Below are 14,085 nucleotides of genomic sequence, written 5' to 3'. Positions count from 1 at the left end.
CCCAAAGTAAAAAAGTTGTCCAGGGCTAAGTAACTGGCATAGCTGTTCCCACACAAGGTTTTCCCAAGAGTCCATAGTTTAATTCTTCAAAATTGCTGCTGAAGGGGTGTCCCCAGAATGATTCCAACTTGATTTGGGGTCATGGCTATCTACAAATCCAACCTTTTTGTAACTTACAGAAAATCAACAATAAATGGCCAATATGACAGCCAATTCACAAACTTCAACAACTGGTTTCAACATTTAATTACTGACAGGGCAGAGGAACTGACGCTGAAGAACAGAGAGCACCCATGAAGCCCCTTAGGTTAAGAACTGCATTCAACACAGAGGGAGTCTCTGATAATTCATGAAATGCATTCTGAAGTCATCTAGAATGGAGGCTGCAATCTGCTGTGCTTGGGGGTTTGCCTCACGGTGTTCCTGGATATCACACAGAAGCTGTAATCCTTCTTCTTCGACTAACATTTTGCAGTATTTGCTGGCTGAAAGAAAATCAAGCAAAGACACTCCATGGACAAATGACATTTTAGATATTCCCAAGTCACCACATTCACTGTTCTGAAGAAACAATACAAAGGTTTAAGCCCTTTGGCCCAGAAATTAACAGATAAAATGAGTCAATTCTAAAGAAATATGTCAAAACTTAAATAATGCCTGGTTTGTATGATGAGATAACAGATGGTCATTTTAGTATGTTTACTTCCAGATAACTCTATGCTTCAAACATCCTAGCTAAAAAGATGCAAACTTCTCTTATTACAAAGATAATACACATTTAAAGTTCAGGCAATATGTTGGACTAAATAACTGAAAACATGTAGATATTGGATACACTATAATTTGTAAATATTTTAATGCATAGCTGAATGTACAAGGTAAAGAAATTTTCCAGGATCCAGAAACGGAGCACTTAAACTCATGTAAGCTAACCTGTGGCTATGCTGGTACAGAAGGAGACTGTTATTAATCTAGGAATTTAAATTTTAACTTGGAAAGTTGCAAGCAAAATCAGTGCATAAAGCTGGACCCTCAGAGGGCTATACAAGAGAAGGGATAAGACAACGAAGCACGCTGTCTCAGCCTGGGCTCTAGGGGTACACAGGAGCAGAAGGAAAGTCTTTCCTGAGAATTCATAGCCACAGTCCCAAGTGGGTAACAGGGTTTGAATTTATACTACCTGAATGTTGCTGAGAAATTAATATAAAAATTAGCTCAAGTGTAGGAAAACCTATAGGAGCATTTCACAGAAACAAATATAAAACTGTGCTGAAGGGACACATCAATCCACTCTAAAATGGATTCTCACAGAAAAACAAGGCCTGCTAAAGGTGATCTCATAATCCAAAAGAACAGCTAGACAATACCCCCCCCACAACATGCATACACAATAAGATCAGATAAAGACCATAAAATAATTACTTTTACAGAATAAAAACCAGGAAGACTTGAAAAAGAAGCAAATAAAAATTATATACATTTAAAAATGCGTCACTAAAATTAAAGGTTTAATCAGTCCAAGAGCAGGTTCAGACATAGCCAAAGAGAGAAACAATGAACTTAAGAGCACATCCAAGGTGACTGCCCAGAAAGTAGCACAAAGGAACAAAAACATGTGCTATGGTTTGGGTGTATCCCCGAAAAGTTCCCATGTTGGAAATTAATTCCTCAATGTGGCAGTGCTGGGAGATGGGGCCCGGTGGGAGGTGCTTGGGTCATGCAGGCTCAGCCCTCATAAAGAAGAACGTAGCTCTCTCGGGACTGGGTTAGTTCTCCCAAGAGTGGGCCTGCTCTTTTTTAACACGTGCTTGCTTGCTCTTCTGCTCTCCCTCCATGCTATAAAGCAGCACCAGGCCCTCACTAGATGCAGCCACCCAATGGTGGATTTTCTAGCTTCCAGAACTGTAAGCTAAACCCCCTTTCTTTACAAATTACTCAGTGTCAAGTATTTTTATAGTGCAGAAAATGGACGAAGACAACATGTAAACTATTAAAAGTGGTGGGTGGTGGGGGGGTTCCAAGATGCGGAGGATAGAATGAGAAAAGGTATAATACATGCCTGTAGAAGTTCCACAAGAAAAAAAGAGAAAATGGAGGAACGGTAATATTTTAAAAGAACATGGCTGAGAATTTTCATTATCTTGGAAAGACACGAATTCTTAAATTTGGGAAACAGAAGTCCAAAGCATAATAAATAAAAATAAACCTACAGATAGAATGTAGTAAAACTGCAGGTAAGCAAAAAATAAGAGACCATAAAGGCACCCCCTCAAAAGAAAAATTACATATCAAGGAATGATAATTAGGCTGACAGCAGACCACAACAGCAACAATAGAAAATGGAAATGGAAATATTTTTTTCTCCCAAATGCTGAAAGAAAATAACTGTCATTCTAGAATTCTATACCTAGCTATACTATTATTTAACACTAAGAATTGAGGAGGGGGTGCAGATTTTGTCACTAACAGACCATCAAAACCTGAACTAAGAAAAGGAGTAGGGTAAATGAAGCAATGGTGAGCAAAAGAAAATGGTAAACATTTGGGAAAATTGAAATAAGCATAGACTGTATAAAATAATAACAGCTAAACTACCTTTAAGGATATGAAAACAAGGTAGAACTAAAATATATTGATTAGCCATTTTCTGGATGGAAATACTGATTTGTCACAGAGATGGGAATTGCCTTGAAGTTGATTTATAAATTTAACATGATGCTCATAAAAATGCTAAAAGGACTGCTTTAGAGGAAGAATTTAAAAAGGTAAGTCTATGGTTGATATGAAAAAAAACAAGATAGCCAACACAAATGAGAGTAAGTAATGTACTAATCTTTCCATATACTAAAGTATACCGTAAGACATCAACTGTTAAAACGGTGTGGAGTTAGCACATGGAAAGATAAAACAGATAATCCAAAAATAGACCAGAAAAATCAAGAAGAGGGTAGCTTGCTTATCAGCAGGAAAAATATGGACTATTTAATAAAAGATGATATTGGGACAAAGTATTAGAGAAATCTAGAAAACATTAAGTTATATTCAGACCTCAGGCCATACATCAAGAAAAGTTTCAAATACATCAAAGACTACTATAAAAAACGAAAACACACTACAACATGAGACATCTCATAATGTAAGTGTGAACATGACCCAAAATCCAAAGGCCATACCAAAGATTTAATTGTAAACATAATGGACAAAATCAGAAAAACTGAGAAAAAATATTTAACACATATATGACAAAGACCTAATATATAAAGAGTTCCTTCAAATCAAAAAGAAAAAGACAAAATAGACCAAAAGTACAAAAAGGATATCAACAGACAATTCACAGAAAAAGAAATGACACATAGGAATATAATAAGAAAAGGTGGTTAACCTTATCTAAAAGAAATGTCAACTGAGACTATCACTTTCACTTTAGATTGACAAAGATCAAAAAGTTCAATTAACATTGTTTTTGGAACAATGTAGGGAAACTGGCAAGATCTCATACATTGCTAATGGGAATACAAATTGGTAATCAACTTTTTGGAGGGCAATTTAGCTATACTTATCAAAATTACAAATATTTTTAAAAACCCTTTATGGGAACATATATGCAAAGCAACTTGAATATATGTTTCCTGGGCTGCAGTCCTCAAATTTCGCCCAAATAAATTCTCTATTTATTAAAAAACAAAACCAAACAAAAAAAACACCCTTTGACTCAGCAATTCCAAGGATTCTGCTGATTAACTCATACACTTGCGAGATGGAGTACAGTTATTTAACAAATGCTAATATAAGCCAAGCACTGTTCTAAATGCCTTACAAGTATTAACTCAATTCTCATAACCACCGTATGAAGTAGATATTATTATTCCCATTTTATAGATGAAACTGAGGCACAGAGGAGCTGAGTACCTTGCTCTAGTTAGTAAATGGCAGAAACTGGGAATACAGCACAGGTAGTCTGGATCCAGTATCTGTCCCCTAAATCACAACACTATTACTTACATATGTGCATCTTGCTTTTTCTATTTATATATGTTATTATTTATTGAAGCAGTGTCTGTAATAAGAAAAGACCGGAAACAATGTCCATCGTCCAAAGGAGACTGGTTAAATTATTACATCCACAGGGTGAAGAAATAGTAGTCATAATTAACAGTGCTGCTTCTGGAGTCAAATCATTAGGTTAGAACCTTGGGTCTGGCAGCTACAAGCTGTTTTAAACTTGGGCAAGTTACTTAACCTCTCTGTGACTCAGTTTTCTCATCTATGATGGATGATAATAATGACAATACTAGTTGTGAAGACTAAACGAGTTATGCATAAAGAGCTTACAACACTGCTTGGCACATAGTAAGTACTCAACTAAATTCTAACTGTTGTTATGGTTGCTCCTGTTGTAACTGAATATACTGGAGTCAGTTTCAAGGCCATTCTGATCCACTAATCTGCCTATCTATTCATATGTCAGCACCACTCATAGCACATTTTTATAATCTTAAGAGAACTGTTAGGGCACGCTCCTAAAAATGATTTTTCTTTGTTAGTTCTTGCCTATTTATTCTGCCAGATGAACTCTGGAATAATTTTCAGATCCCCCAACTCTTACCCATTCACTTGAATTGTATGACACAATTGACATCTGTATCTTAATAAGTCTTTCCATCTTGGAATATGGTATGTTTCATAATTATTTCAGGCTTTTAAATTATTTCATAGTTTTCTGCATATAGGTCTCATTACTTGTCAAAACCATTTTTAGAAATTTTATGTTTTTGCTGATAAAGTGAATGATATCTTTTCCCTTATTTTCTGATTTTTTGCTGGTATTAGAAAACTTTGTTTTTATACATTTACCTCATAACTAGTCAATATGCTAGACTTTTAATTCTGTAAGTTTTCTTTTGGGTTTTCTAATATAAAATCATAGCCTGTGTCTCTTTTATAATAAAAGCGAAGTGTTTACAATAATCCTGAGCAAAGGATATAAACCAAAAATTCTCAAGTGCAAAAACATTTAATCTGGCTGGGAAATAACCCGACTGTTGGTCTCCCATATCCCTGGACATTCTTTAGGACAATAGTAATTCAGATAAGATGCTCTCAAAAGAATGCTTGCTTGTGTTCACCTTGGCAGCACATAGACTCAAAGGAGCACTTGCCCAGGAACGGTGCCTGCACCAATGAACTGATGCCAACTCTGGCCTTGGGCCACCAGAACCAAACAACGCTGCTTGCAAGCAGCCTACAGGAACTTCTCCCTTTTTGCCAATATAAGCTTCCTCTTACCTTCCCCTCACCATATGAACCTATAGCTTTCCATAGTGCATTCCAGATTATCATCTTATTTTCTCTTCCCAAAAAAATAAAAAATAAAAAAAAAATAAAGAGGCAGATCTATGTATTACCACAGAGTGTTAGTGATAAACTGTTGAATGAAAAGAACAAGTTATAGGACAACATGCACAGACAGATATATATAGAGAGATAGCTAGCAAGCATACACTAAATATAGCATGGATTCAGAAAAGTATTGGAAGGATAGCTATCAAATTATTAACAGTGCTTGCCTGTAGGGAACAGGAATGGGAACAAACTTGCACTGTCTATACTGCTTGCTATACACCCCAAATATATTACTAATTCTGTAGCACTTTTTAACTAAAACAACTTTCCAGTTTCTTTTTAAAAACAGCTAAATTCAGAAAACACATATGAATAATTTTTTGAAAATCCATCTTGAATGTGTTCCTTATACAGAAAAATGGCTAGAAAACTATTATGTTTTGAATACATACGGTTTTTACTGCAGACATGATACATAGCCCATAGTGCCCAGAGCTGAACCTCTGGTTGAGAGAAGTTGCCAAGAAGCGGGAAAAATGCCTTGAAAGATCTAAAAAAGTACAAAGATGTTATTATAGAACTCTGGCCAATGTTCAGGGATATAATGATAATTTTCAATATTTCCCCAGAGGGTTTGGGGAAATGGGTTAAAATAAAAGGCAAACACAAGAGAACAAAGCAGATGGAGAAACGGTAACTGACTTAGTAGATCTCACTGAAGCAGATGTATTATTAGTAGGAATATGAAGGGAGTTACCATTTAAGAAACCGCATTCTGTGTTAGACACTATACATTCAACATCTCATTTCGCCCTCAATCTCATATACACTGTCAGCCTCATTTTACAGATGAGGAAAACTGAGCCTCACAGATTTTCCAGAAATGATTTTCCCGGTATCACAGAGAAATAGGATTTGAACACAAGGCTAATTGACTCTAATACTTTATCATTGAGTATACTGAGGACAAGCTTTAAGAAATGCACATGATCATCATGAAATTACCTGTAGGTCACCAATGCTGTCATCTTACAACTTGAACTTGGCCAATTCTGGATGGTTGCATGCTATACCAAAAAAAAAAAAAAGAGAGAGAGAGAGAGAGGAACCAGGATTCTAATATTGTATTCCATCATTTTACAGAGGTCATAATAAACGATTTCATGTTATTTATAATTATTAATACATACATTTTAAAATAAAAGTCTTCAAAATGAGAATAAACAAATCTACTTGACAAAATATCAATCAGATAATCATTACATATGTAGAATATATGAAGCAAGTCATGTGGGGAAAAAATGCAATAAAAAGGAGCATCTGTTTAAAGATAATGGGCTGAGCATGCATTTACCTCTACTCTTTCCTCAAATACCATTAATATTAATAGTAAAAATGGCTTTAAAATAAAAGGAAACACAAGAGAACAAAACAGATGGAGAAATGGCAACTGATGTGATATAGCACTGGGAAAGGTTAAAAAACAAACCAATTTAAACAGAACCCCTAAGAGACTTAAAAAATTGGCATGCATTGTACTTCCCCAAGTGAAATTAGAGGTGGTGTTCAAAACAGGATTTGTGAAAAGAACCAAGGGATTAAGACTTCCAGATCTCCTCTCCCACCTCTAATAAAAATGGACTAGGCAAACCCATGAACAATTAAGGGTGGGAGCACTATGCTAAAAACAGGGAATTGAAGTGAAAATCTAAATAATAAAATTTGAGACTTCCTTGGCCCAAACTCTCTTCCTTTACTGAGCTTTCAGAGTGCTGGCAACCAAGCTTATAGTTTTATGCAAGAGAATAGAAGATTCTTCTCCAGGTAAGTTCCAACCAGTTTAGAATAAAAGATCTAAGGAGACACTGACATCAAGAAACACCTAAATCCAGATCACTCTATAGTGAAGCTCACAGTTGGCAAGTTCTATCCATTTGCAGTTTTCAAACTGTCCCACTCTTGATGTTAATGGACAGCTGAGGATCACCATACACTTTAAGAAAATCTCTAACATAAAAGAACAAAACAAATGGGGGGGGGGCGGGAAGCAACCTGTAGGAAACAGAATTTCAAGGAAGAGGAGAACTTTAAAAAATTAATTATCATTAATACCTCTAAAGAGAAGGGAAAATAGATATAGCAACCATGAAATAGGAACAGGATACTGTATTTTCTTTAAAAAGTCATTCAGAGAACTATTAACAAAAAGGAGTTCTTGGAAACATAACAGGAGAAATGCAAAATTCAAGAGAAGTAGAAATTAAAGAAGACCAAGAAGGACAAATAGGGAGACAAGGGAGATAGGCATGAAAAAATGAACCTGAGAAGGCCAACATCCCAGAATGAGAGAAAAAATAAAAGGGGATTGGGGGGTTGGCGAAAACAATTTAAACAAGAAGTTTCCCAAAACTGAAAGAAACAAGCTTCCTATGTGTTAAGTACCCAATACAACATATGAAAATAAACCCACACCAAGGGACATTGTAATTTCTGAATACTGAGGACAAAGATCTTAAAGATTAAAAAAGAAAAAACTGCACAGGAATTCACAACAGTGATACTGAGAAGTAAAAGACAACAGAGCAGCCTGGCGCAGTGGCTCACGCCTATAATCCTAACATTTTGGGAGGCCAAGTCCAGAGGATCGCTTGAGGCCAGGAGTCCAAGACTAGCCTAAGAAACACACCGAGACACCACCCCACACTCACACACACTCCTGCCCCCAACCCCACAAAAAAATAGAAAAATAAGCCGGGAGTAGTGGCACATGGCTATAGTCCCAGCTACTCAGGAGGCTGAGGCAGGAGGATTGCTTAAGCCCAGGAGTTGAAGACCAGCCTAGGCAACATAGTGAGACAAATATCTGCAAAAAAATTAGAAAAATTAGCCAAGCATGGTGGCATACACCTGTAGTCCCAGCTACTGGACTGGAAACAAAGGTCTTGTCAAACAGGTATGGTCTTACTGTTATGTGTCTCTTCTTAGGAAGGATATATCCTCCTACTGGAGGATATAATCCAACAAATGAGGGAATAAACCAAGAAACAGGAAGGTATGAAATACAGGAAACAGGGAATCCAACAAAAGAGGGGCAGAGGGAATCTCCAGGATAGTAAAGCAATATCCTAGGGTGACAGAGGTATAGCAAATACTGTATATAAAACAAGCAGACCAGATGGAAGAAACAAGCAGACCAGATGGAAGGCTCTAGGAAAGAAGACTCTGACAAAGTAAAGTGGACAGAATATATTTGAATGTATTAAAAGATTTATACTTGAAGAATATACCTGGAAAGGGTATGCATAGGGACAGTAAGAAAAAGAATCATCTTCCAGAGTGAGAAAATGAATTGACAGATGATGCCTAAAACTGCAAAGTCAAGAATAGCAACATTGGCTGGGCGAGGGGGCTCACCCCTGTAATCCTAACATTCTGGGAGGCCGAGGTGGGCGGATTGTTTGAGCTCAGCAGTTCGAGAATAGCCTGAGCAAGAGCGAGACCCCATCTCTACTAAAAATAGAAAGAAATTATATGGACAACTAAAAATATATATATAAAAAATTAGCCGGGCATGGTGGCGCATGCCTGTAGTCCCAGCTACTCGGGAGGCTGAGGCAGAATAGCTTGAGCCCAGGAGTTTGAGGTTGCTGTGAGCTAGGCTGACGCCACAGCACTCTAGCCCAGGCAACAAAGTGAGACTTTGTCTCAAAAAAAATAGCAACATTATTTAGAGGTACAGAAGTAAATACCAAAAGAAATGGCTTTTAATAGAACTGAAAATGGGAAAGAGGATTGGAACAAGCCATATGCAACTATTTCCATGTATAACACTTTTTTTTTCTTTTTTTAGAGATAGGGTCTCACTCTGTCACTCAGGCTGTTGTATAAGTGGCATCATCATAACTCACTGCAACCTCCAACTCCTGGGCTCAAGGGATCCTCCTACTCAGCATATCCCAAGAAGCTGGGACTACAGGTGTGTACTACCACGCCTGACTAATTTCTTATCTTTTGTAGAGATTTGTCTATGTTGCCTAGGCTGGTCTTGAGCTCCTGGGCTTAAGCAATCCTCCTGCCTCAGTTTCACAAAGTGCTGGGATGACAGGTGTAAGACACCATGCCTGGCCTGCATGTGTAACTTTTATAAAAGAAAAATATCAGAAGGAATGTAACAAAATGTTAACAGAGATTGGCTTTGGGAGGTGAGGTATGCGTGAGTTACAATTTCTTTTTCTGTGTTTTTCCCATGTCCTACAATGATCATGTATTTCTAAAACTCTTATGATTTGGAAAAATAAGATTTTTTTGAGAAGAGATTACTCTGGATTTTGTAAAGAAGAATGGTTCCGCAAGAGCGAGACCCCATCTCTACTAAAAATAGAAAGAAATTATATGGACAGCTAAATATATATATAGAAAAAATTAGCCGGGCATGGTGGTGCATGCTTGTAGTCCCAGATACTTGGGAGGCTGAGACAGGAGGATCGCTTGAGCTCAGGAATTTGAGGTTGCTGTGAGCTAGGCTGACGCCACGGCACTCACTCTAGCCTGGGCAACAGAGTGAGACTCTGTCTCAAAAAAAAAAAAAAAAAAAAAAAAAAAAAAAAAAAAAGAAGAAGAATGGTTCCTATACCAGATCTTGGAGAAGAGCACTCCGCTGAAAGTCACGGGATAGCCAAGGCTGTCTGTCTGATGTCAGGTGGGCTATGATACCTGCAGCAAAATAGCTCACTTCCATTTCCTTGCTGTGGAGTAAACGGCCGACACGCTTTATCATATCTTCACTCATAAGCCTGGAAGACAGCTCTTTGACTTCTGCTACGTTGTTCTACAGGTCAGATGGAGCAGGGAACATCAGGGACAGGAAGGGAGGAAAGAATCAGGAACTGGTTTCTCTTTTCTTTCCGCTGTTCAGTGCAGCTACATTCAGAACACTTACTCTCATCCCCCTCCATCTCAATTTAGCCCAATACCCACAATCTCATCCCTTGATGATGAGGATGATCATTAATAACAAATCACTGAATAAGTACTTACTAAGTGCCAGGCACAGTTCTTGATACATAAAAATGTCTTTCTCCACCTTATCTCATTTAATCTTTAAAATAATTCTATCAAGAAACTTGATACTCAGCAAGACTAACTTGTCAGGTTCACACTGCTAATAAGTGGTTAAACTAAAATACACATCCAGGCCTAACTCAAACACATAACATTACTAAGGGCCTACTAAATATTACCTTATCTTCAAGTTTTAACAATAACAATGAAAGGCAGGTAGTATTCTATATATTGCATTGCTTTTCTATGCTGTGTAACAAATTACCACAAACTTAGTGGCTTAAAACAATATGCATTTATTATCTCACAGCTTCTGAGGATAAGGAGTCTAGGCATGACTTAACTAGATCCTCTACTCTTAGATCTCACAATCAAAGTGGTGGCTGGGCTGCATTCTCATCTGGAGGCTCCAACGAGGAAGAATCTACTTCCAAGCTAGCTCGGACGGTTAGCAGAATTCATTTTCTAGGGCTGCAGGACTGAGTGACTCAGTTTCTTCCTGGAGGCCACCCTCAGCTCCTAGAAGCTGCCCAAAGTTCCTTGAAATGTGGGCTTCTCATTGTTCCAACAATTTACTTCAGGACAGTTTACTCCTTCAGAGCCATGTGTCTGCCAGCACACACACATATGTGGTAACATAATCACGGGAGTAATATTCTATTGTCTTTGCTATGGTCTAAATGCTAGAAGCAAGTAAAAGGTCCTGCCCACATTTGAGGGGAAGGGATTATTACATAAAGATGTAAATGCCAGGAGGTTGGGATCCTCAGGGTCACCTTACACCCTGTCAACACAAATGAAAAAAACAAGGTTTAAGGGGTGAAACAAACAGAAGTAAACACAGCAGTTAGTGTTAGTGCTAACTTCCGCTGCTTCTGAAGCAGCTTTCAGGAAAGCACACCCTCGACATTAGTATGTTGAAAAGAGCATAGTACACTAAAAGTTAAAGCATAAATTAAAATGCCCCCCCTGCCTTACACACTGTTGTTCCTAAGACCAACTATACTCTTGTCAATAGCATGATTTCAGTGTTAAGTTTATCAGATGTTAGCCCCAAACAAGGAGAAACAAGATGACAGCATCCTCAGCATTACTGAGAGGAGCACCTCAGTTGAGCCTCAAGTTTTTTCTTGTAAACATTCAGCATTCTGAGAGATTCTCAAAAAAAAAAAGAAAAAAAAAAAAAGAAAAAAAAAAGAAAAATAAAAAAAGAAAGAAAAAAAAGAAAAAAGAAAAGAAAGACAAAGAAAGAGAGAAAAAAAGAAAGGAAAAAAGAAAAAGATAGAAAAGAAAGAAAGAAAGAAAAAAGAAATAAAAAAAGAAAGAAAAGAAAGAAAGAAAAAAGAAAGAAAAGAAAGGAAAAAAGAAAGAAAGAAAAAAAGAAAAAAGAAAAGAAAGACAAAGAGAGAAAAAAAGAAAGGAAAAAAGAAAAAGATAGAAAAAAAAGAAAGAAAGAAAAAAGAAAGAAAAAGAAAGAAAAAAGAAAGAAAAGAAAGGAAAAAAAGAAAGAAAAAAGAAAGAAAGAAAAAAGAAAGAAAGAAAAAAAAAGAAAGAAAGAAAGAAAAAAGAAAAAGAAAGAAAGAAAGAAAAAAGTAGGCCAGGCGCAGTGGCTCATGCCTGTTAATCTTACCTCTCTGGGAAGCCAAGGTGGGAGGACTGCTTGAACTTAGGACTTCAAGACCAGACTGAGCAAGAGCAAGATCCCATCTTTACTAAACAGAGAAAAATTAGCCGGGTACAGTGGCATGCACCTATACTCCCAGCTACTTAGGAGGCTGAGGCACAAGGATCACTGGAGCCTGGGAGTTTGAGGTTGCAGTGAGCTATGACACCACTGCACTCTACCTGAGGTGACAGAGCAAGACTCTGTCTCAAAAAAAGAAAAAAAAAAAAAAGGAAGATATTTTAGGTCTGCTACTGGGATATTTAGCATTGTACAGGATATATGAGGCTTTGATCCAGTTTTCTGGCATTAATTCCCATTGTTTTTCTCCTTCCCATCTTCTCCCAAAATTCCAACTATTCTGTTTTACAGTGTCCCTGAAATGATTACACATTTTCTCACCTTCCCTAGCCCAAAATGACCTTTATCCTCTACTTCCTTTGTCTCTTCTTTCTACTTTTCTGTACCTTCAGATTTCCAGTATTAATCATTTATTCCTCCCTGTGAAGACTTTCACATTTACTCTGTTCTGAGTCCTATACAGGCAAAGTATAGTAAAAGGATAAGGCACAATCCTGGCCTACGGGGAGTTCATGATCTAGAACCAAAGGCTCCCAATGGACTTTGTGCCTCTCTCCTAGCACCACAGTCAACCCTATTTGTACATATCTAACACCACCTCCCCAAAGTTACAAGCATCATCACCTTGATATATTTCATACATCTGTCTGCCTCCCATTGCACAGGGCATGGCAAACTGCAGATGCTTATAATATGTCTTCAGTACTTTTTGAAAATCTTCACTGTTATCTTTGGGAAACAAAGAAATTTCTCAATTATTGAATATCCTGACTGAGAGGCAGTACAGAGGTATAAACAAAAAAACTTCTAAAAATTGACTGCCTTGGTAAAGTATAATAAAATGGTTAATATCAGAGTGTCTAGAACTAGACTGCCTGAGCTTGAATTTTGAATCTGCCTCTTACTACCTAGGTGACCAGATAAATGGCACTTCTGAGCCTCAGATTCTTTACCTACGAAATGTGGATAACAGTGTGTGGTACAGACATAACACAGTTTTTCCTAACCCTTTAGCAATGTGACTTTGCTGCTCCTCCCATCAAGGGATGGCCATTGCCTTTAATCTGGGCTTAACCACATAATCTGCACCATCCAAACAGATATGAAGTACAAAGGTGACATAAGCAGAGGCTTAAAAAGCACTGGACAGTAGGACCCACTCTCTATTGTTGTCCTGTGACTGCCATGTGAAGAAGCACATGGAGACACAGGGCCAGCCAACAACCAGCACCAACTGGCAGACACAAGAGTCAGCTCATTTTCAACTAGCCAGCCCCACTCAAGCCACCAGATGACTGCAGCTAAATGCGTGACCACACATGAGACCAGCAGAACTGTACAGCTGAGCTGAGCAGAGCTCAAATTGCTAACCCATAGCTTCATAATAAAAATAGCTATTGTTTTAAGCCACTAAGCTACAGCTTGTTCACAGCAATAGATAACCAATATAGAAACCAGTGGTATTTACTTTACAGGGATGTGAAGATTACATGAGTTTATTCATGTAAATTGCTTACAACAGTGCCTAGCATATAGTAGGTACTACCAAAATGTTAGTATTTTTAAGAAGTAATTAAAATTAATTCAGAACAATTCACCTTACCAAAAGACCAAGTACTTTGCTTTGTATTGCTGACTCTGAAAAAGTCTGTCAAAAGAACATACAGGTTACTTTATCATGAAGAAAAGAACTTTACATATAAACTCAATCCTGTCTTCCCACCTCCAAGACTTGTGTGAAGACTGCCAATCCTTGATTTTCAACAAAGTGCTTGCAGGCATCTGGAGACTCATCTGTAAGATTCCAAAGTGCTTTCAAAGTAAACAAGAGGGTGACATCATCTAAATTGTCAGTAGTCTTTTGTTTTACTATTGCTAGAAGTTCCTAAAAACAAAAGAGATAGGGAGTTAGATGTGCTAATGACTAATTCAATTCT

General features: G+C 37.5%; 1 protein-coding gene across 1 annotated transcript in view; it reads right to left on the bottom strand.

Moving 5' to 3' along the window:
• Positions 1-321: 321 nt before the first annotated feature.
• The window catches only part of ZYG11A (zyg-11 family member A, cell cycle regulator), a 47,889-nt gene continuing 34,125 nt past the window's right edge, over positions 322-14,085 (bottom strand). The window contains exons 9-14 of the mRNA XM_069479176.1: positions 13,872-14,033; positions 13,752-13,796; positions 9,977-10,171; positions 6,349-6,410; positions 5,796-5,893; positions 322-485 (exon numbers count right to left, since the gene is read on the bottom strand). Of these exons, the coding sequence (XP_069335277.1) occupies positions 322-485; positions 5,796-5,893; positions 6,349-6,410; positions 9,977-10,171; positions 13,752-13,796; positions 13,872-14,033 (726 nt within the window). The remainder of the gene's footprint in view (positions 486-5,795; positions 5,894-6,348; positions 6,411-9,976; positions 10,172-13,751; positions 13,797-13,871; positions 14,034-14,085) is intronic.

The sequence above is a fragment of the Eulemur rufifrons genome, chromosome 8, assembly GCF_041146395.1.
Source record: "Eulemur rufifrons isolate Redbay chromosome 8, OSU_ERuf_1, whole genome shotgun sequence".
Lineage (NCBI taxonomy): Eukaryota > Metazoa > Chordata > Mammalia > Primates > Lemuridae > Eulemur > Eulemur rufifrons.
The sequence above is the reverse complement of the archived record's forward strand: the minus strand, read 5'-3'. Positions and strand labels throughout refer to the sequence as shown.